The 21,964-nt window shown below is 50.5% G+C and overlaps 5 protein-coding genes across 5 annotated transcripts; 2 read left to right on the forward strand and 3 right to left on the reverse strand.

The window, feature by feature from the left end:
- The first annotated feature begins 892 nt into the window (after positions 1–892).
- LOC108025754 (ceramide synthase) lies at positions 893–19,250 on the forward strand. The gene is made up of 4 exons (XM_017096348.2): positions 893–1,555; positions 17,505–17,949; positions 18,009–18,338; positions 18,801–19,250. The coding sequence occupies exons 1-4, from the start codon at positions 1,173–1,175 to the stop codon at positions 18,897–18,899; spliced, it is 1,257 nt and encodes a 418-aa protein (XP_016951837.1). The 5' UTR covers positions 893–1,172; the 3' UTR covers positions 18,900–19,250.
- On the reverse strand, positions 4,847–8,511 carry LOC108025753 (serine/arginine repetitive matrix protein 1). The gene has a single exon (XM_017096347.3). It carries the CDS (start codon positions 8,304–8,306, stop codon positions 5,013–5,015), a length of 3,294 nt encoding a protein of 1,097 aa, XP_016951836.1. The 5' UTR covers positions 8,307–8,511; the 3' UTR covers positions 4,847–5,012.
- Positions 9,244–11,850, forward strand: LOC108025755 (uncharacterized). Its single transcript, XM_017096350.3, has one exon. It carries the CDS (start codon positions 9,342–9,344, stop codon positions 10,383–10,385), a length of 1,044 nt encoding a protein of 347 aa, XP_016951839.1. The 5' UTR covers positions 9,244–9,341; the 3' UTR covers positions 10,386–11,850.
- LOC122818598 (uncharacterized) lies at positions 12,043–17,109 on the reverse strand. Its single transcript, XM_044092822.2, has one exon. It carries the CDS (start codon positions 16,836–16,838, stop codon positions 12,141–12,143), a length of 4,698 nt encoding a protein of 1,565 aa, XP_043948757.1. The 5' UTR covers positions 16,839–17,109; the 3' UTR covers positions 12,043–12,140.
- A 786-nt stretch (positions 19,251–20,036) lies between the features above and the next one.
- On the reverse strand, positions 20,037–21,741 carry LOC108025756 (DNA replication complex GINS protein PSF3). The gene is made up of 3 exons (XM_017096351.3): positions 21,387–21,741; positions 20,929–21,323; positions 20,037–20,620 (listed from the first exon to the last, which is right to left on the reverse strand). Exons 1-3 carry the CDS (start codon positions 21,478–21,480, stop codon positions 20,480–20,482), a joined length of 630 nt encoding a protein of 209 aa, XP_016951840.1. The 5' UTR covers positions 21,481–21,741; the 3' UTR covers positions 20,037–20,479.
- Between the last annotated feature and the right edge of the window lie 223 nt (positions 21,742–21,964).

Genomic DNA, 21,964 nt, shown 5'->3' on the forward strand with positions numbered 1-21,964 from the left:
CGATTATTTTGACCAACGGTCAATTATGGCGCTACGATAGGGTTCTTCGTGTTATTTTGGTATATTTTTCAAAAAGTTTGAGATAACACCGTATATTCTGAGAAAAGTTAACAATCGATAAAGTTATAAATACTAGAAAAGTCGCACAAAAATAAAATTTCCCCAACAATAAGAAAAATCGCCATAAATATAAAAAAAATCGCTATGAAAACTATGTTTTAGGGTTATTTTTCTAAAATGCAACATTTTTCTTATATGTTTTAGGGTTAATTTTTTTTTAATGCAAAATTTTTGCAATATTTTCTCATATTTAGGTCAAATTGCCATATATCATAGAATCATCTAAAAACGCGCTTAAAAATAGAAAATCGCCTTAGAAATTTAAAAATCGGTGTTCTAGCGGTATAATGCGTTGAACTTTCAAACTCATCTAAATGGCATGAGTGCAATCCCATTAGTCAACATGTTTTTTTTTTTAATTTTTTCTGTGAGTGTAGTGAAACCGATTATTTCATCTCTATTACCACAAGAGCAAAAATACTGACAGTTACGTTTTATTACGTTGCTAATGCACAAAAATACTAAAAACTTAGCGATGTTCTCTTCTAGGCGGTCACACTTAGTCCATCGAATCGGACACTTAAGTTTGACTACGTTGCTTACATTCAAACACTAAAATTTATCGAAAAAACACCGACTTTTTTCACATCTAACACCGCTCTCCGGAGCGAGAGCAGAAATCTTGCATTTCTCTTTTTCACTGCCTTACGTTTTCCTACGTTTGCTTACGTTTTCCTACGCTTGCTTACGTTGAAACGATAAAAACCAAAAAAAGCGATGTTTCCACCGATACTTGATATTTTCGCCGATACTTCGATACTCGATACTTTTTGATATTTCCACCCCTCGTCGCTGCACTGTCCATCAAAAGTCAAACCCCGAGGAATCCGCTCCAGCTCCAGCCCCCGTTCGCCCGCCGCCATGCCCCAGACGCAGTGCCGCCTGTAAGCAGCCGAGAGAGCAAGAGAAGTCCGCCGCACAAGCGCCAGGTCAGGTGACAGGAGACAGGAGAAAGGAGCCCGATTCCCGGATTCCCGCAACAGGTTGCGCGCCCCCAGCCCCAGGAAGTGTTTAGCCCGCCGACGCCGAGAGGTGCATCGGCCGCCGTCAGGATGCAGCAGCGCCGCCAGCCGGCGAACGGCAGCGGAGGAGGAGGAGCAGGAGAGGCGGCCCAGCGGCCGGAGGAGCAGAGCGCGGCCCAGGATGCGGCGGAGCAGAAGGCTGGCGCAGGTAGGGCGCCGCGACGCGGCTGCTACTTCTCGCTGGCCTTCTCCATCGGCTCGATGGGCCTGGCCTGCGGCAGCCTGTGGCAGATCCCCAACACCAGCGACCGCATCTCGCTGCAGCGCGGCCTGGTGCTCACCTCGCTGGGCTTCATCTACTTCGTCTCGCTGACCGACTTCTGCAACAAGTACCTGCTGGAGACCAGCCGCGGCCAGCGCTTTCGCCGCAAGTACCGCCTGATGATGTCCGACGTCCTGGAGATCACCAACAAGTGAGTCCCATTCCTATTGATTTTCCCGCGATGCCGCCCACGCACGCACTCGCTGCACTTGCCTGGTGCAGTGGGCGGTTGCGTGGGCGCGCCATTACGCAGCGAGATGTGCCCCCCCGTTCCCAGAAAACCCTGGAGCTGCGGCTCACCCTGCCCCGCACCCCCCAGGCGAGCTGCCTCGGGCCACACGGCACGGGATTCACTCAATTGAACTGTGCGTCTGTAATACTTATATAATGCCAGAGAAGTAGAGGCCGAAGTGTGTGTGGCTGGGTTCGCAATTTCCATAAGTTCAACTGGAATAGTTTCTGGACGCTGCTCTAGCTGGGGTTTCAGACGAAGTGCTGGGCATCATGGTGTCATCGCTTACGTAGCTAACAGGTAGTCTCGCTATCAATCAAGGGTGATTCACTGGATAAAACAGCGCGTGTTTGGGGGAACTATTTCCCCAGCACTCCGTCGCAGCCGTGGGCGAGGTGCTTGAATTTTTCCACTGCCCTTGGGCTTATCTAGGGGAGCATATTAAGTGGCGCATTTATAGTGCCCTTCCCCGCCTGAAGGGCCCTTCCCACCGCTGTCTGCCCACAGACGCAGGCGGTTGGCTATACTATATACGAGTATATCCCAGCTGGTGTCCGCGACATCTTCTCGCATCGCGACATTCGGGTCAAGGTCTCGAGGCGGGCGTGGGATGCGGGATGTGGGGGATGCAGGGGGATCCGTGTTAGAACGGGTTTGGCCCAAGGCGAGCCGGCTTTCAAGTGATTCAATAATTCACCTCGCCTCCCCTTCAATCGAACTTTGTGATAAACACCCTCCTTTGGCACACTTCCCCGAGGGAAACTCGATTGTTTATTTGCCTTCTCAGCCACCGGATCTTCGGGGAGTTCGAATGATCCAGGGAATCGAATTTCCCAGCATTTCAATGCCCCTTGGGCAGCACTACTGCCCGGCGCAGTGCTTAGTGCTAATTAAACCGTGTGTAGAATTGTTTAGCGCGCCTAAATTGGGCTGCCCCTGTGCCCCAGGCCTGCGATTACATGGGAAGGCTGCACGTTCCACTTGGTCACGATGAAACAGAGAGTGCCAGGTGTTACACAACCCCATCTCTGGACGGGAATTGGCTCAATCTGCTATCTGGATAAGCGCTCATCACATGCCTCCGCTCTTGGTATCCCTTGAAAAAGGGGTATATCGGTTTTGGTTGCTCTTTGTATTTCTAGGGAATTTCGTATATGTTGGATATGTTTTTGGGCTCTTTTTGGAAATGTAATCATTTGATCACGTATTAAATGCCTTTTTAATTTAAATTGCTTATCTAGAATGACCTAAGATAGCCACTTAACCATTCTATTTTCGGCCAGGCGACCCAATTTCCTGACTTTCCAGGTTCAAGAGACTCACCTTTCTGGGTTCCTTTTGTTTATTTAAAAAGTTTTCTACATATTCTGTACCAATGTAGAGTGTAATACCCATGCCTAATTCTGTTGTTGGGTTTCCAATTAAATTGTATTTCATTTAAACATGTATTGTACGCCTTTCTAGGCCTGTAATACCCTTGCCTTAATCTTTTTCCAAGCTCCTCATTAAGTTGTATATCAAGAACGAACTGGTTTATTCATTTGAACATATATTATAATACATTAAATACCATTTCAGCCCTGTAATAGCCTTACTAAATCATTGTCCAAGCTGTGAGCAAGTCAGGAGTGACCCAAGCTACCCAGCTAGTCACCCAACTCCCGCCCAGGCGACCCAGTTTCCTGACTCGCCGCGATCGCTGTAAGTCCACCTCCTCTGCCTCCGATAAGGCAATCAGTTGGAGCTCCGTCGACTGGCCCCGCCGCCTATCTGCCGGCCTCTATCTATCCGGGTCTGTCTGCGGTGTCTTCCTATCGGGCCGCCGAATCGATTTGGGTGAGCGAGTGCATCTGGCACTGATAAGCGGCCCTGTCGTTAGATGCTCAGAGGGGCTCTCGAGGCGGCGTTGATAAATTTTCCACCGCTCCGCCCCTCTGGCCGGTGGCGCCCTTGACTTTCATCATAAATCTTAATTGGACATAGTTGAGGCTATTTGTTTATTTGCATTGCCGCTGGCTGGCTCTGGACTGCTGCGCACATGGGCGGCGTGGGCCGCCGACCCAGTAACCGATATCCAAATCACATGCGATTCGATTGCCCAGCCCAGCGACACACACCTGTGCGTAGCCCCTGGAGGGAGCACTTTGTGTGCGCCGTGGGGCCATGAGGCGGAACCGCCGGCGCTTTTAATTGGAACTAATTCCCACATTCGATGCGGAGACTTTGGCTCGCCTGGGAGTGCTGCAGGGCGAGGCTTCGGGGAGGTGGGTGCGTCCAAGGTTAGGTGATCACTTTGCACGGGGCGGAATCACTGCCAACGGTGTAGGCCAGGGATATAGGTAAATTCTTATAAAAACATAAGAAAAGGACTCCCCCTAAAAACCATGGTTTATTAAAACATTAGCTAATTCAAGTCCATTTCTGGACTCCTTCGCTCCCCAGTCGACTCAGACCCACGCTCTGCGCTAATGACCAACATCCTGACATTAAGCAATAGCCCCCGGCAGGGCCTTGACCTGGTTCTCCACCTCCCCTGACCTTCTGCAGGTGCGCCAGGTGAAGTCATCGCCTGAATCCTTAGAAAACTTTGTTGGTCTCCGAGAAATATCCTGGTTTAGCAGGAAGTTTGTTTACTACTTATTAAAGATGGCTGTTTTTTATATTATTTTTATTATAATAATATTTATATCATTGTGGAACCATCCATCAGAATAGTTTGGGAGTTTCAACTTGGTTTGGTTTTGAAAGCAGGAAATGGCTTCTATTATTTTATTATTCTATTATTATAATGTGGGGTTACCCCCACCATTGAGTTAAATTCCTATAAAATATATGAGGACTCTTAAAAATATACTATCAATCAAAGATGAAGTAATATTAATAATACTGAAATATTTTTTGTATCAGAAATATTAAAGAAATATAATACAGGAATTTCAAGTTTCAATGCTTAAAGAAATTAATTTAACGTTATATTATTTTTAAAATATCTAAATATCGTCTTTTTTGAGTAAAATCCTTGTAAAGTACCTAGAGTTGGTTTCCTAAAAATATGCTGGTTTTGTAGACATTTGAGCTTTAAAGGTTCTTTACAACCAATTAGAGATTGGTGTATTATTATTATTTTTATAATATTTCCGTATTATATGGTATTTTATATATTTCAATATCTAGTTATAAAATCTTCCCTCAAAATAATAAGAACTCCCATTTTCGATGTCTTAAAAAAGGAATTTGCTTCTATTATTTTTGTGTTTGTTTACAAAATGTTTTACAAAGGGGTCTTGGGGCTCTTCCTTGCTACAAATTCACTGGAAATTTTTGATGGGTTTAAAAAAATGCCCGAAATATCGCTTGTTGTCGCCAAGAATCCCCTTCACCTGCGGACTTTGGCCTTTCCCTTGGCCTTGGCCTTGCTCTTTCGCGAGGTGCGGCGTCCCTTGGCCTGGGCTCTGCCGCTGGAAGTGGAGCGGATGCTGATGGAGCTGCTGCTCCTGGCGGGGATTTCACTCACCCTCGCGTCGCCGGGATGGAAGCTCACGGACTTGGCTCCCTCTTGGCGTTTCTCTAGGGGAAGAGCCTCCGCCTCCGCCTCCGCCTCCAGTGGCAACTGCTGCTCCGCCAGCTGGCCCCTCTCTCTCTGCTCGATGTCGTCATAGGTTATGGTCTGAATCATGGGTTCCACGGGGAGCACAAAGCCCACTTCACTTATCTGCAGGGGCGTGTGATAGGAGATAGGGGCTCCGGTGGCCGTGCTCAGACGCTTGGCCTCCGGTCGGTAGTTGATCAGCTTGGGCAGCCGGGAGCCACACTTCCAGATGGAGGACACCTGCTCCAGGGAGCGCATTTCATGGCGCACGGCATCGCCGCCGCCAGTGCCCACGTGGTGCTCCGATGGTGGCACCTGGTCAGCGCCACCGGCGGCGCGGGCCAGGCGATTGGTGCGCCGACGACGGCGACTGGGCCGCTCCTCGGGATACGGCATCTGGGCCAGCTGCTCCATCATGGTCTTGAAGCGGGCATCCAGCTTGAGCGGCGGTACCTCATACGGAGCATTCAGCACTTCCTCCGGATCGAGTAGTATTCTCGATTTACGCTCCGAGGCGGGTGACTTCTCCTCCGCCCTTGGTGGATCCTCCAGCGGCAGCGGCATTCCACCCAGAGCCTTCAGTGCGGGATCAAACTGCTGGGCAGCACCCTCCGCTGTGGGTGGCTCCTCTCCACCTGCCGCTGCTCTCCTTTTGGACCGCCTGGAGTTGCGGCGATTGGGCGAAGTGGGTGCGTTCAGTTGGCGCACCATCGGGCGGTAGAGGTAGCGCACCACCTGGGGTTTCTTGCCACGCTTGAGCGGAATGGATACGAAGTACTGGTAGCTCATGTCGATGCCATCCTCCATGGTGCGCGGCACCTTGTGCTGCGTCTTTCGCACAATCTTGCTGCCGGCGGGGGCTTCCGGCTGCTGTTGCTGCGGCTGCTGCTGCGGATGTGGAGGAGGAGGAGCAACCACATAGGGGCTGCCAGTGGGTGCGGAAGGCCGGGTGGTCCTGTTCAGCGAAACAGGCGTGCTCCTGGCCCGCGGAGGAGCTCGCTGCCTGGACAGCTTGTTGGGTTCCCCAATGTACGGATTCCTTGAGATGCCCGCCTGATCCCGTAAAGAACTTTCCCAGTTCCTCGGCGGAGTCGTGTACTTTGGAGCATTGCCACCCTGACCCATCAAGAGCTGCCTAGTCTGGCCCTGGTTGACAGCTCCTAGCTTTGGTGGATTCGTATAGCGACTTGCATGTAGCCTAGGATGGTCCTTGGACTCCTCCAAGTAGTGATTGGTGTGCTGGTTCCTCGCCTCCTTGGCTAGCTCCATTGGCTGAATAACCCAGGCATCCTGGGAGGGCTCGTTTGATGAGGTCTCTGGCTGCTTTGCCGGCTGGTTCATGAGCAGATAAATGGAGGGCTTTCTGGCGGGAGCCTTTGATAGCCACGGTTGGTAGACATCTTGATCCGTTGGAGCACGCTCCTTGGGCTGCTTCTGCTCATCCTGGGACTGAATCATGGCCGCCGCCTTAAGCTGGGCTGTCAGTTGATTGACCACATGATTGACCGACTGACTGATTGGATGGGGCACTTGCAGCTTTGGCGTGAACTTCGGTGGCGCTATCGACTGCACCATGGGTGCGTTCATGGCCTGCCTCGTTTCCGCCTGTCCTTTGGTCTTAAGCACCGAGTGGATCTTGGCCTGGAGTGGAGCGGGCACCGCTCTCTTCCTGTTAACCTCAGGGTGTCTCTTGCCCTCTGTCGTGGTCGTTGCTGTTGGTTTTATGATCTCAATCACCGTGGAGGTCAGCTTGATGGCCTTGGCGCCCCATGCCCCTGTGGCCATGCGTACTGGACGATTCCACCGCCTGGCGGTGGGCGTCCTGCTGCCACCTCGGCACTCGCTGCCACTGGTGCTGAGACTGCTGCTGCTGCTGCTGCTGGGGATCGAGTGAGGAGTGGAGCTGGAAGTATAACTTTTTACACAGGTATCCATCGTGCAGCAGCTGGCATTCCAACTGGTACTACTCAAGCTTGGACTCTGGAGGCGACTCTGGCTGGGATAGGGACTGGCGATCGGACTGGGCGAGCAGGAAACCAGACCAGAAGGCGGCTTGGGTATCAGAGTTACGGTTCTGGTGGCTGCAAGGGGCACATCCTTCGGTTGCTCTTGTTGCTCCTCCCGCCCTTGCTGCTCTTCCTGCCCCTTCTGCTCCTCCTGCTCCCTCTGCTCCTCCTGCTCCCTCTGCTCCTCCTGCTCCCCCTGCTCCTCCTGCTCCTCACCTTCCGATGGCAGGCGACTGGCAGTGGGCTGGTTTACTGAGCGACTGGAGAAGCCACCTGGATACCTAGAGGGCGATTGATGGGGCAATGGACTTGGTGACCTACTGGCTGACCAGTTGGGAGACCTACTACGTGAACGACTGCCGTACTGAGTCTGGTTGTGGGTCCTCGTCCGCCGCGGATGCATCTGCTGCAGCTGGGCCTGCTTCAGCTCCTCGACCCGCATGATTCGCTGGCTGGGCACACGGAACATGCGAGAGCATCGCACCTTGGTCCTCACCAGCGTGCCAACGTGTTCAGCCGGCAACCGTCGACTGCTCTTGGTCTTGTCCACTTTGGTGGCCGCCTCGTCGTCTCCCTCGTGTGGGATGTCGGAGCGTTGGGTGATGTTGTCCTCGGAGGAGGATTCACTGCACGGCACAAAGCACTGCGAGGGCTTCATGATCCACTTGACCTCGTTGGGGCGCCGCGGAATGGTCAGCCTGGGAGGAGGCGGGGGCCCTTGCCTTCGACGCAACGTGCAGGTGGCGGTGGTTTGGATCACCCTGGTCGCACCACCGCCAGTTGCTCTCTTGGGAACAGCTCCGCCTGGCTCGGCTGTCGCCCCTGGCGGGGCTCGCACTCGATTGGCGGGCCTCTTGGGTGCCACTCCCGCCGCTGCACTGGCTCCAGCTGGTGGCCTTTGATTCCACCTAGGTGTCTGCTCTGCACCACCACCAATGGCTGGCCTTTGGGCGGATCTTGCGGGTTGCGATGCTGCGGCGATGAGCCCAGCTCCCACCTTGGTCCTGGTCGCCCTGGCCCGATCTTGTGGAGTGTGGCGGACTCCGCCTAGGAATTGTGTCATATCATGGGACATTGCGCTGGGCCGAAAATGTTGGATCGGGTCTTTTGGTCGAACGGGAATTTTAACTGATCTCAAATTTATACTGTGTTCTTTTTCTCAATAGTTAAAAACGATTTTGATTATTTTTTGGATAATTTAACATAATGATTGGTATAAAGACTAAATGCGAATGACATGCGGTGGAAAAAGCTACTATGATTTCAGGTAGAAACCCAAAAATGGGTTGTTGATGGATGGATGTAGAAATAACTGAAGTAATCAAAGTAATGGTTAACATAACATAACAGCTTACCTCTAGTTAGAAAAGATTAGTTAGCTGGAACTCCTGGTTAAGAATATATTTGGCTTATTAGGTCGGAAACATTTTTAAATTTTTTTAAATTGAATATACACTTAAATATATCTTCCTTCTAGTTAAATAAAAAAATTATAATGAAGTTAACCTCTAGTTATAATAAATTACCTTTGTTGTCGACCCTGATTCAAAATAGTTGTACTTTGTTGGGTAGGAAATTAGTTATTTAACATGTTTTATTTAGAATACCTCTAAATGAATCTAGTCTCAAGTAAAAAACATAAAATTAAGCTAACCTCCAGTTAGGAGATTAGCTTAGCTGATGACACTTCATAAGTTTAAAACAATTGATAACTATCAAATCTATCATTAATAATATTTTACTGAATATTAACATACTATTTAACATAAGCTTATGATCCAGATCAACTTTACATTTAACTATTACATTTAACAACCCCATAACTAATTTAATCTGTGCTTAAACCCCGAGTTTCTCCGTTTTTCGACTTTGTCACTACTCTAATTACTTTTTTGGCAAGGAAACGCTTTTTTTCGACCTCTTAAACAATTTGTTATATAAAAGGACAAAAAAATGCTAAAAAATTTGCGAATCTGTCAGCCTTTTGTAATATTTGTAGCCATGGATTTATTTTCAACCAGGAAATCAGGTCAATCCCCCTTTCGGTAAACAACTAGGCTCTCGAAATTCGTAGTTTTTCGGCGCGGGACTCAAGGCGAGACTGTGGAAGATGTGCTGTGCTCCCATGTGCGGTGCTCCGGCCTGCGGTCCCTCGATGTGCTGTCGGCCCGCCTGCCGGGTGCCGCTGGAGCCACTGCGTCCGGCGACGGTCCACCGCTGCTGTCCGGCCTCCAAGTGCGCGCTGTGCAGCCAGAACAACGCGGAGCAGGAGTGCCGCTGCACCTGCCAGCGCAACAAGCACATCCTGGAGGCGCTGAGCTGCCTGTTCCGCGTCACCAAGTTCCAAATGCTGACCACGCTCTTCCAACTGGCCTACCACGAGAGTCGGCCGCTGCCGCGCTTCCCGCGCGATCGCACCTGGTCGGTGATGGAGAACGTGAAGGCCCCGTACACGGAGCTGCACGACCTCAAGATCTACGACAGCCTGTACGACCGCTGCGGCCAGCCCATCGATCCGTTGGACCGGACGAACGCCTACAAGCTGTTGCGCCTGATCTTCCTGGCTCCGGTGCTGGTGCCCGAGCAGAAGGCCCAGCTCCTGGCCATGCTCCTCCGGCTGAATGCCCGTGCCGCCTGTCCCGTGGAGCTCAACGGCCTGCTGCTGGCCCTGCAGCAGGTGCAGCTGGAGGAGCTGGTGTGCAGCATTCTGGAGCAGGATGGCCGGATCAAGCGGTTCCACAGCGCCCGCCAGTGCCTGCAGCTGTGCAATCTCTACCACAAGGTGGCCGCCACGGACAAGAATGCCGTGATCCACAAGCGACGCCGACGCAAGGCGAAGTCCAAGGGCAAGGATGCGGATGCCCAGAAGAAGCCGCAGCGCAGGACCATCACCCCGCAGATATACTGCACCCGCCGCGTCCCAGAGACCGAGGAACCGGCCAACCGTCTGGAGAGCGGCTCGCCCGTCATCCGCAGCACCAGCAGCTCCCATCGTCGCTCGTCCAACAAGAAGAGCTGGGCGTCGGGCGAGAAGGGTTCGCGCCGGGAGTCGCGCAACTCCACGGGCTCACCGAAGAAGGGCAAGAGCGAGACAACCGCTGCGGGAGTGCGGATGCAGGGTGGCGACCGCCGGAGGAGCAAATCGAGTCCATAGCCGTAGGAAAACCATTTGAATTACGCACAAATCGAACATGAAAATGGGCTAAAATTTTGATCCTCTTAAAAAGTAATTATTTGAATGCAGAATATCAGAGAATTCAACCACAAACTCACAGAGGTATCCCACTTCAAAATCGGAGGCCTATTACTAAAGTTATGGATTATAGAAGAGCAGTTTTGGGTCACTATTCTGAAAGTCATTGGAAATATGGAAAAATCGGACATGAAAAGGGACTAAAATTTTGACCCGCTTAGAAAGGAAATATTTAAATGCAGAACATCAGAGAATTCAACCACAAACTCATAGCGGTATCCCACTTTAAAATCGGAGGCCTTTTACTGAAGTTATGGATTTTGGAAGTGCAGATTTGGGTCAATATTCTGGAAGTCATTGGAAATATGGAAAAATCGAACATGAAAATGGGTTAAAATTTCGACCTTCTTAGAAAGGAAATATTTAAATGCAGAACATCAGAGAATTCAACCACAAACTCATAAAGGTATCCCACTTCAAAATCGGAGGCCTATTACTAAAGTTATGGATTATAGAAGAGCAGTTTTGGGTCACTATTCTGAAAGTCATTGGAAATATGGAAAAATCGGACATGAAAAGGGACTAAAATTTTGACCCGCTTAGAAAGGAAATATTTAAATGCAGAACATCAGAGAATTCAACCACAAACTCATAGCGGTATCCCACTTTAAAATCGGAGGCCTTTTACTGAAGTTATGGATTTTGGAAGTGCAGATTTGGGTCAATATTCTGGAAGTCGCTGGAAATATGGAAAAATCGAACATGAAAATGGGTTAAAATTTCGACCTTCTTAGAAAGGAAATATTTAAATGCAGAACATCAGAGAATTCAACCACAAACTCATAGAGGTATCCCACTTTAAAATCGGAGGCCTTTTACTGAAGTTATGGATTTTGGAAGTGCAGATTTGGGTCAATATTCTGGAAGTCACTGGAAATATGGAAAAATCGAACATGAAAATGGGTTAAAATTTCGACCTTCTTAGAAAGGAAATATTTAAATGCAGAACATCAGAGAATTCAACCACAAACTCATAAAGGTATCCCACTTCAAAATCGGAGGCCTATTACTAAAGTTATGGATTATAGAAGAGCAGTTTTGGGTCACTATTCTGAATGTCATTGGAAATATGGAAAAATCGGACATGAAAAGGGACTAAAATTTTGACCCGCTTAGAAAGGAAATATTTAAATGCAGAATGAAAGAGAATTGAGCCGCAAATTCATGGAGGTATAAACCTTTAAAATCGATCTCCAATTACCCTAGGTTTGGATTTTGGTAGTGCATTTTTGGGCCTCCAGTCGGAAAACCATTGTTAGCCCTTCTCTTCCTATTCTCTGTCTCGGTCCATCCAAATTTTACTAAATTCCGTTTTGAAGGGGTGTCTTTATACAGAAACCTCTTGGTTTTGGATTTTGGCAGATAACTTGAAAGATATACTGTTTATAAGGATGATATGGTACCAGAAACTTCTTATTCTGTCTTTAATCTTATCTAAATTAGTAGTAGTACATTGCGTTCTTAGAAGCCTTTTAGATAGTGATTTGGGTAGATAGCACAGCATATCTATTATTCAAAAGGTTGATATTGTATTTAAGCAAGTTTAGGAACTAATAACTGATGTTTTATAATGATCTTTAATTGGACAAATGAGTACTTCCCTTAACACTCGTTCCACATTTACACAAATCCCTTAAAATGCTGCCGAGGTAGCATCTATGACCTGCGCTTGCACCGCGGACTGGGCAGATACTCGCCCAGCACTTGCTCCTCCAGCAGACCCGTGTAGGTGGATGGAAAGACCATGGTCTCCTCCGGGGCTCTGGGCAGTCTGTTCCTCCAGTCCAGGCTGTCATCCGCATCCGTGTCGTCGTCACTGGGGGTGGTATTTTCGTGGCTCTCCGCTGGCTTAGGGAGACTTTCCAATGTGGCCACCTTTCTGGGCTCTTGGCTGCCAATCCGCTGGGTGTTTCTAATCTGGATATCAGATGCAGCATGCTTTGCCCTCAAACTGTCCAGCAAGATGGCAAGTGGCGTGGGACTAGGAGCAGTTGCATGTTCATCGAGGGCGAGTGAGGCTCCTCCAGTTTGTCGGGCTCTTTTGGTTCTCCTACAAGGAGACTCGACTTGGGAATCAAGTATATGAAATCCAGAGGATCCTCCTCTTTGCCTTTGCCCCACTGAGGGATCCCCTATGATCCCACCTCCTCCACCTTTCATCCTGAAGCAGTAGGGTTCCCTCTCCATGTTTCCTCTTAGATAGGACTTTGTGTATCTTTCATCCACCGATAGGTAGTTCCCTGGATCATCCCTATCCACATTTGTTCCTCTTGGATACCCGTTGAAATCTGGACTTATTGAGTGGTTGTTTCTGGGTGGGAAGGCCGAGGTGGAAGCTCCCATGTAAATGGGAGAATCCTCTCTAGAAACTGGTGGCTCATTGGGTGGCCATGTGGGTGGCAAGGCAGTGCCACCATTGTCTACCCGTGCCTCACCATAGCCAGTTGGCTGATAGTAATCCGGCTGAGGATTGTGCCTCGGTCGATAACGAGTTCCTCCCAGAGCCTTCACCAATCCTCGCAGACCCTGAGCAGCGGCTGTGATGGCTCCAGCTCGATCCCTGCCCCTGCCTTTGAGGCAGTTGCTTTGACAAGGATAGGAGTTGTAGTTGTAGTTATGATACTGCTGGTCCTCCACCTGGTCCTCCCATCTTTGATTAGTGACTTCTGGATAGCGACAAGGGGTCTGGTACTCGGGAACCCACTGCCTGTCCTGCTGCTCCTGCTCCTGGTACTGCGGATAGCTGGCCAACTGCTGGTGCTTCGGCGGCGGAGGCCGTTGGGTGCGCAGCAGAGTGCGGGCATGGTGGTGCTGCTGTGGCTCCCACCTCAGGGTTTCGCTAAAGAACTTGGCCTTGGGACGGCGGCTGCAGGAGCACGACTGGAAGTGGGCACACGGCGGAGGAGAAGGATGAGAAGGCGGGGAGGAAGTGGTCTGCAGATAGGGCTCCTGGTATCTGCAGCAGAAACACTGCCCCGCCTGCTCCGGCACCTCCTCCGCCGGCGCCACCTCTTCGGTAGGCTCCACACTGGCCACCGACGGAGCCGGAGCACAGGGACACCGCACACTGTCCGTGTTGGAGCTGAGCGCCCGGATGGAGCTGGTGGAGCGCAGTGAGCGACAGCTGCAGCGGGTGCCAACCTCCTGCCCACCACCCGGCTGTGTGTCCGTGTAGTAGCGTCGACCCGTCTCCAAATGCGAGGGTGCAGTGGCGGGGTAGGAGTTCCTCTGCGGGGGATCTGCCTGCCATTGGACAGGTGACTTCTTCATGGCCGACTTCAAGGGCGAACACTGGCAGGGATCCTCCCGCTCCTCCCACACCTTGGAGTACTCACTGGTGTAGGCTTCGGAGCAGGAGCGATACGAAGAGTTGGACTGGAATCTCTGCCTGCGATCCGGCTTCTTTGGCGGCTTCTGCCTGACATAGTCATACCGGCTCCTTTCTGTCCAGCAGGAGGCGTCCGACATGTTGGGCGCCTCTGAAATGGAGCTTGCCCTGGACTTGGGTTTGCGACAGGCGGTAGTGTCTTCCCCCTTGGAGGAACGCTCTCGCCGAGATCTGCCTTGCAAACTGCAGAAGGAGCAGCAGGATGACCTTCTCTTCTGACTTGACCTCCTGCTCGGACTCCTCTTTGGCGGCTTGGAAGCCGGAGACCGCTGCTCTCGATTCCTTTGTGCCGAAGTGCTCCTTGGTGCCTCTTTGGCTGGGGTATTCCAACTGGACTCCTGAGGCGCGCTCCCTATGGAGGGAATATCACTTTGCGCCTGGCAGACGCCCAGGCTGGTCGAAGAGGCTGCCTTCAGGGACTCCTTGCTGGGCCCGCGATCCACCCTCCTTTTCCTGACCTTCCGGAGAGGCTTCAACTTGGGTACTTCGGTGGCCACCTGGGTGGTATTCGATTCTTCTGACAGGATCCTTGGCTTGGGTTTGGGTTTCGGTCTAACCCTAGGTTTCATAGGGATTTTGGGTTGGAATTTGCTTGCAGGACATGCCGCTGGAGCTTCAGGCTGCTGGACCACCTGAGTTCTGGGACAAACAGCTGGTGACTCTTTCGTTTTGGCAAGAACTCTATTTGGAGATGGCTTGGGAACCGAGGCCTTGGCTCTTGTTCTCTTCCTGGCCACCCGCCGCATCAGCTGATGGAAATCATTGGCCAAATAGACGGCCCTCACTCGATGGCCGCACTTGGCGTACTCCGCCTCGCTGGAGGATTTGCCCGGATCCGCTGAAGTTTTGGACACCTCGGAGCTCTGCAGCAACTGCTGGGCTGGCCGATCCGGCGGACAAGTGCACCTGGAGGCGGGCGGCAGCTGGAAGGCCTCCTGCGGAAGACCACACTTGCAGTCCGCTTGGCATTGCCTCATCTCCAACTGCCGATCGCATGTCTGCTCATCCGGGTTGCTCGTTGCATTCCAGCCGGCCAAGGTGCGATCGCTGGTGGGCGTGCGAAAGGGCAGGGACTGCTCGCTCTTCGCCTGGACATGATTAGCTGTGCAGTCCTGTGGACACCGCTGAGGCGTCAGCGTGGTGCTGCTGTCCTCCTCCTCAACCCAATTCCCCTTGGACTTTTGCCAACTGCACGGCGCCGGCTGGGAGGCCATGTGAAAGATGTCCCGTGCCGGCCGCTCCTCCTTTGACCTCTTCTTGTTCTGACGGATTTGACCATACCTCTCCCGGTTCTGCTGGTAGTTGGCGTTCAGGTTGTAGAGCAGGTGGCGACCCGGCTCTATGCAGCGCTTGCAGATGCCCGTGAAGCCACCCAGGATGCCCTTGGGTTGATGGCCACAAGGGATCTCTGCCCCATCGGGGGGCATGGCGGGAGGAGGATGAGCCGCATGCTGAGCACATGGAAGAGCTGTTGCATAGGCACACTGGTGATTGGGAGGCGAAGCAAAGTTCGTGGGCACACAGGCAGTCGTATATGACTGCGGCTGCCGGCGGAAGCAGTTGGGAAACTTTCTCCGCCTCTCGGGGGGATTCGTCTGCCTGTTCTCCTGCTGGTCGCCTCTGCGCCACAGTCGCCTCTCAGTCGGGGGCTTCTCGGAGGGATTGGAAGATTGAAGGGACTGCCTGCTGTCCAACTGCCGGACCTCCTGGCTCGCCGCCTTCCCCTCCTGCTTCCCGCGCTTTTGCGGCGATCGCTCATCCCCCGAGGAAAAGGCCTCCTCCTTGGCCTCCTTTCCGCTGCCCTTGGTTCCACGACACTCGTCATTGAGGCAGGTTTCGTTGGTGCACTGCTTCTTGCCCTTTTTGTCCGATGGTTCCTTGGCATATTTGACACTTTTCTTCTCGGGATTTTTCCTGGCAATCGGGCTGGACCCCCGACCACCCTCCTTCTCTTGATTCCGCCTGGCGCTGTAGTTGTACTCCTCTTCAGGCCGGGACTCCAGTGGAGCATAAGTGGGAGGCACCACGGCTGTGGCCACCGTATCGTCGCCCAGGAAGCGCTGCCTCAACTGGGGGTGCCGCTCGCCGCACGGACAACAGGCCTTCGTGTCGCCCCAGTGGTGCATCGAGACGCCGTAGAGCGGGCAGCTCTCGCTCATGGCCTCCTCGTAGCTGGCCAGGATGCGGAAGAACTCCGGCGAGATGCGGCGGAAGCGGGCCGGATCGAGCCGCCGTTGGGGCGCCTGGCGCAGGTCGAACTTGCGGCGCAGGCGCGGCAACAGCGGCTCCGTCCGGCGGGCGGCCAGGCAATCGCTGCCCATGGGCTGTCCATCGGCCTGGAAGAGGCAGCTGCAGGATGAGCCCGCCCGTCGCTTCAGGCAGGAGCAGCTGCCCCGTCTGGCCCCGTCCAAGTGGTGCTTCCTCCCACGTCTGGGACTCTTGCCGCGCATCTCCTCCGTTGGGGAGTGTTGACCGATCAGGAAGGGATTACTGTTACCCGCTCGGGGCTCCGTGGTGGGAATACATGCGGCCACCTTGCCCACCAAAGCCTCTGCCTCCTTCTTTTGACTGGCCACTACGCCTGGACAACGGCAACGACGTTGTACCTGCTGCTTCTGATCCCGCCCTGACTTTTCGCTCTCCTTGCCGGCCAATCCATCGCTCAGGGCGTCCAGTTCCTCGGGCGTGAGCTTGTCCAGAAAGACTTTTTGCTTGCGGAACCACTCGGTGGCCAGATCTGGCACCAGCAAGCGCTCCGATTTCCGGCTTCCGCCGCAGAGGAGCTGCTCGAAGAGAGAGCAACGGGAAGCCTTGCCCTCGAGGCAGGAGGATGGGGGCGGGAAATTGGTCATGCCCTTCATGACGAAGCGGTCCAGGCAGCCCGTGGAGCGGGTGGTGCCCGTCTCCAGCAGCTGGGAGAGGTACTGCCGCATGACTCTCTCTGGTCCCGGATCACATGGCTCCATTTCCTGTAACTTGGCTTGGGATTTGGGTTCCTATTTTCCGGTTTTTGGGGCGGAGGATGAGTTCTTCCAGTTGGTTACCAAAAATTTTGAGTTGATTCCAGTGAATATGTGAGTAATGTCAAAATTTAAAGGTTTAGTTGAATTCCGAGTCGATTGTTTAGATAAAAGGCTTTCCGAATCGCTGGAGGAGTGGCATATAAGACCTGACCTTATGCCGAACTTATTCGCAAGAATCATGGTCTTTAGATAAGGAAAAACATTGTTATGACAAATGGAAATGAGTCAAGCAATAAGTACTATATTATTTTTAATATGTATGCATTTTAAAGCATCACATTTTAAGGGAATTTTGTAAGATAAGGGTGCATACATGATGCAAATTTTGGATTTATGCTGCTTCCTTTATTCAAAATCTTGGGCAAATAACTATTATATCATCACATTTTAGTAAATGCATTTAATCACTAATCTTCGAAAAGAAAATGTATTATATCAGCAGTTTATTCTTGGAAAAATTATATAATACAGCTCTTTTATATTTTATTTAGGAGGCATTATTCTTGGGATAAGAACTATAGAACTTCTATATAAAGAACTCTTTATTCTTAAACAAATTCTCTATTATAATAATAATAATCTAATCTAAATCTCTCCTATTCCTTGCAGAATCGTTTCGGCCATCCAGGCCTTCTTCTCCTTCCTCGTGGGCCTCATCGTCTGCAAGTCGACGTGCACCAAGTCCTTCGTTTACGCATCGCACTTCCTGATGGAGGCCTACGGATGGTTCGGCACCGCCTACTTCATGTACGACATCTGGTCCATGTACAAGGTGCACACCCAGAAGATCGCCGACAAGCTGCACCTGCTGCGCATCACCAAGGGTCAGGCGGTGAGCAATGGTCATGCCAACGGCAAGTCCAATGGCAATTCCGGCGGCGGCAACAACAACGGCAGCACTCCAGGCACCCCGCACGAGATCTGCGACTATGACGGAGCCTGCGTCCAGATCCCCAAGGACGGCCGTTGGGACTTCCTCAAGTACGTCCTCACGCACCCGGTCATGATGATACACCACGTCTTTATCGGCACATTCGGACTGCTGGTGGTGACGGTGAGAGCTTTATTATATATATTTAAATGATAAATATTCATTCTTCTTGCTGATTTCAGTACATACGCGGCGGTGGCCACTGCATCTACAGCTACATGTTCATGATGGAGTTCTCCACGCCGTTCGTCTCGCTGCGCAGCATCCTGAGCACCATGCGCCTGAAGGACTCGCGCGTGTACATCGCCAACGGGCTGCTCATGCTGGCCACCTTCTTCGTGTGCCGCGTCTGCATGTGGCCGTACGTGATGTGGCGCTACAGCCTGGCCATCGAGGCGGCCTCCATGTGGGCGGCCATGTGCGGCCTGCCGCGAGGATGCCTCGTCAGCATCGCCATTCTGTTCTTGCCACAGCTTTACTGGTTCTATCTGATGGTCTTGGGGGCTCTCAAGGTGAGCAAAATATATTTTTTAATAACAAAACAATGAAACCAATCAATTTTGTATTTAAAAAGCATAGTTAGGCTCATAAGTAAACTCAAAATTGATAGCTAAATTATAGGAGGAACTTTGTTTCCTTCCTACCCTTTACTCGCCAAATTACCTGTCATTTTTGAAGATTTTTAAAAAGTTTAAACGGCATATTGTTATTTTTATCAATAACCATTTACATGCCAAAAAGAATTAAAATCTGACCATTCATTAAAAAGTTATAAGCAAAGGAAGTGCGCCATCTCTGAAACAGGCGATTTGCTGCATGCATTACGCCATCTCCCTCGCACTTTCCTTAGCTGCGTAATACAGCGTTCTCTCTCGTTTTGTATTGCCTATAGTATATACTATTCCTTTTCAATTTATCATTAAAATTTATATATTTCTGCCTCACTCACTTTCGCGTCTTCTTATTTTTTCCAGGTATTCCTACCGCAGAAGCGACGACCGCCCAACGCCGTGCTTCCAGACACAAACGCGGCCACGGCCACTCCCACCGCCCTCATAAATGGCAAAAACTAGTGCAAATTGTAAACTATTTGTTTTCTATCCATGTATTTATTTTGAGGCAGAGTTCCAGCCGCTTCCATTTTGCGGAGATCTTGCTATTGTTTATACATTTTTAACAATTAATTATACAACAACGACTCACCGGGACGGACGGAAGAGGGAATCGAGAGAGGACCGCGACGGATAGCGACGGAAGACCACGACCAGGGACAGATCTTTAGTTGTAAAAAGACATTATTTACTAAAAACCTGAAAAAAAAACTAAGAACAAACGAGAACTAAAACCAAATGCAGATGAAGATGAAGCGAATAAACTAACTACATACGTTGCTTATTTTTTGAAGCAAGCCCCCTAACCATAAACGAATCAATGTTGCATTCAATTCTTGCTGTATCCACGAATCGATGTTGTTAATCGCCCCCAAGAGTGTCGACGGGGAAGCTTGTGCTAATAACATAGCCTGTTTAGAAATATACATATGTAGCGAATGCAGAAGAGATAACTGAAGGGCATGTTAAAGCCAAAGGCGATTGGCCAGATGCATAACTAGGAACGTTCGATGTGCATATATTGCGAGTAAATATTGTAAAACGAAGGAATATTGTATGCTGATCACAAAAGATGTAGATTGCCGGGGACCGTAGAGCGCTATCATGTTTAAGTTAAGTTTTGCCAATCTTATAAGCAACAAACTCACAGAAAACAGCTGGGAAAACCAATGAAGTCATTTTGAATTAACTTTTATTTGACACAAAAAATATTATTATTTCTTTAAAAACTAAAATGTAAATTGGAAAAGGTATATTTCGATTTAAATAGGAAGTCTTTATATTTAATTCCTAATATATTTTCTGAAGATTTAACTATCAGCAAACATTTTTTGATACTTAAAAAAAAGTATTCTCATTTCAAGATCTTTAGTTTTTATTAAAGTAAAATATAATCTCCATGTACCACTAATAATACACATAATTGCCTATGCTTTGCGCACAAAACCAACTCGTTTAGCCAACTAAATCTAGAAAATAAATGCAACCAAACTCTTCCAAGCGACGAAAAGCACAATCCAGACGTGCAAAAACTCAGAGGCACTACGGTCCCTGGGACAGAACGAAGTCCTATTGGTTGCTTATAACGAACTAACCATGTATGCTGACATTGGTGAATGTTTATTTGTGAAATGTATGTGAAACTAGCACAAAATCAAATTTTAATTGAGCTTACAAGATTCTAATTATATATGTAGTTAACTATTTATATGTAATAAGGTGGCGCAAGATCGTATATGGATGCGCGCCGTTTGGCTTATTGCCAAGTCCATTGGAAAGTGCGGACCGGCGGATCCTAGGAGGATAGGCTTAAGCCCGGATTGGATGGCCCCAGATTGGATGCTTAGTTATGTGTAGATGTATGCGAACCCATGTGTTTTTTCGAGCTGTACAAATTGGCTGTAGCCGAGTGCGTAGATGAAGTGTATTTTTGAGAGGTGAGGCCGTCCCATGGCCACCACAAAGAGAATGGACAGAATAAAGTTGCTACAGTTCCAAGAAATCGCCGCCTCCCGTCGTTTCCTGTGCCGGGTGGGGTGGGGTCACAGGGTGGCCCGCTTGCTGTTGGGCAGCGCGTCGCTCTCGTCATCGCTGCGGTCCGCCCGCCGCCGCTTCTTCTGGTGCTCCTCCACCAGCTCCGAGGTGCGGATCTTGTTGCCCGTCATCTGCAGCCATTCGATGTACTGGAGTGGAGAAGGATTGTTAGTTTAGTTTGCCTTGAAGGTGGGGGAAGATCCAGATTGAATGGGATTATGGAGTGATATGTGGAGCTACCAAGCCCGGGAAGTCTTAGGCCAGAAACAAGGATGTGCCCTAAGAAGAGTCGACCTATGTTCGAGCCATGAGGATGTGCTCTAAGATTTGGCCACCTTAGGGAAGGAGGAATACACTGGACTAGGAGAATAGAAGCTGGACAAGGAGCTACCAAGTCCAGGAAAGGTGATGTGCCCTTAGACGTGTCAGGATGCTCAATCCCTGAGCTTGTGCCCACCTGGCTGTTGGTGCGCACGCCCGCCTCGTGCAGCTTGGCCTCGATGTTGTCCAGCCGGTGCTCCGCCTTGGCCGCCTGGCCGTCGCTCTTCGAGATGTCGAGCAGGTGGCGCACGCGCTGGCGCAGCGTCTCGAAGATGATGCGCCCGATCACGTGGTTGCGGTCGTAGGGCGTCAGGTAGCGGCCGAACTCGTAGAAGTACGGATGCAGGCGCCCCAGCTCGATGTGCGTGGTCTCCGCCTCGCAGACGGCCTTGTGCACGTTGCGATAGATCTCCGGCACGGAGACGGTGAAGTAGGCGTTGTTCACCTTCAGCTCCTTGATGTACCACAGCGGCAGGTTGACCGTGCGGCCGGGCTCCAGGTCATCCGACTCGGCGCCGGAGTCCAGGAAGCCTGCAGAAGTTGGGACTTGCTCGGTGAATGGACTCCGGGACGGAGGAAGCGACTGGCACTCACCCATGCGCTGCAGCCTGGTGTTCACGCGGCACTCCACCTTCTCCTGGGTCACGAAGATGTCCTCGATGGAGTAGTAGTTGGGAAAGTAGTTCATGCCGGCGGCTCTGGTCGAGGGTGAATTGAAATCCGGCGGTGGGTGCGTTTATTTACGTTTGCGCGGTTGCCAGGGCTGGAGAACGACGTGGGCAGGCGGCGGTGGGGGTGGAAAAATACCAAAGCCGCAGTGCCAGTGCTCCAAAGTGACCAAATACCTGGGATTCCCAGATTCCCTTTTCACGCGCGGCCGGTAATTCGAAAGTTAAGTTTGTTTCTTGAAAACGAAAAGTGTCCTTCAAAATATTACGTGTTTGTTGTCTGCTTTTAATGCCAACCTAATGTAAACTTATTCACACAGGAAGTTAGCATATTTTTTTTTTATTTCAACTTAACCTCTTCTTCTAAAAGTCGCGCAGAATTTTCCTTTCATGACAAATAAATTTCCTCATTTATGATTGTTAAAGAGAAACAAATACCACTTAAATTCCTGTGGAAACTAGAGAATCCCTGCTAGGTAAGAATATTTTTTCGCCGTTTTACTG

This window comes from Drosophila biarmipes, chromosome X, assembly GCF_025231255.1.
Source record: "Drosophila biarmipes strain raj3 chromosome X, RU_DBia_V1.1, whole genome shotgun sequence".
Lineage (NCBI taxonomy): Eukaryota > Metazoa > Arthropoda > Insecta > Diptera > Drosophilidae > Drosophila > Drosophila biarmipes.

Excerpts from the sequence above, each read along its gene's own strand:
- LOC108025754 (XM_017096348.2), top strand. The coding sequence starts at position 1,173 with ATGCAGCAGCGCCGCCAGCCGGCGAACGGCAGCGGAGGAGGAGGAGCA. Across the intron at positions 1,556-17,504 it reads GTCCTGGAGATCACCAACAA|AATCGTTTCGGCCATCCAGG; the intron begins GTGAGTCCCATT and ends TATTCCTTGCAG. Across the intron at positions 17,950-18,008 it reads TCGGACTGCTGGTGGTGACG|TACATACGCGGCGGTGGCCA; the intron begins GTGAGAGCTTTA and ends TGCTGATTTCAG.
- LOC108025753 (XM_017096347.3), bottom strand. The coding sequence starts at position 8,306 with ATGTCCCATGATATGACACAATTCCTAGGCGGAGTCCGCCACACTCCA.
- LOC108025755 (XM_017096350.3), top strand. The coding sequence starts at position 9,342 with ATGTGCTGTGCTCCCATGTGCGGTGCTCCGGCCTGCGGTCCCTCGATG.
- LOC122818598 (XM_044092822.2), bottom strand. The coding sequence starts at position 16,838 with ATGGAGCCATGTGATCCGGGACCAGAGAGAGTCATGCGGCAGTACCTC.
- LOC108025756 (XM_017096351.3), bottom strand. The coding sequence starts at position 21,480 with ATGAACTACTTTCCCAACTACTACTCCATCGAGGACATCTTCGTGACC. Across the intron at positions 21,324-21,386 it reads CACCAGGCTGCAGCGCATGG|GCTTCCTGGACTCCGGCGCC; the intron begins GTGAGTGCCAGT and ends CAACTTCTGCAG. Across the intron at positions 20,621-20,928 it reads GCGTGCGCACCAACAGCCAG|TACATCGAATGGCTGCAGAT; the intron begins GTGGGCACAAGC and ends TCTCCACTCCAG.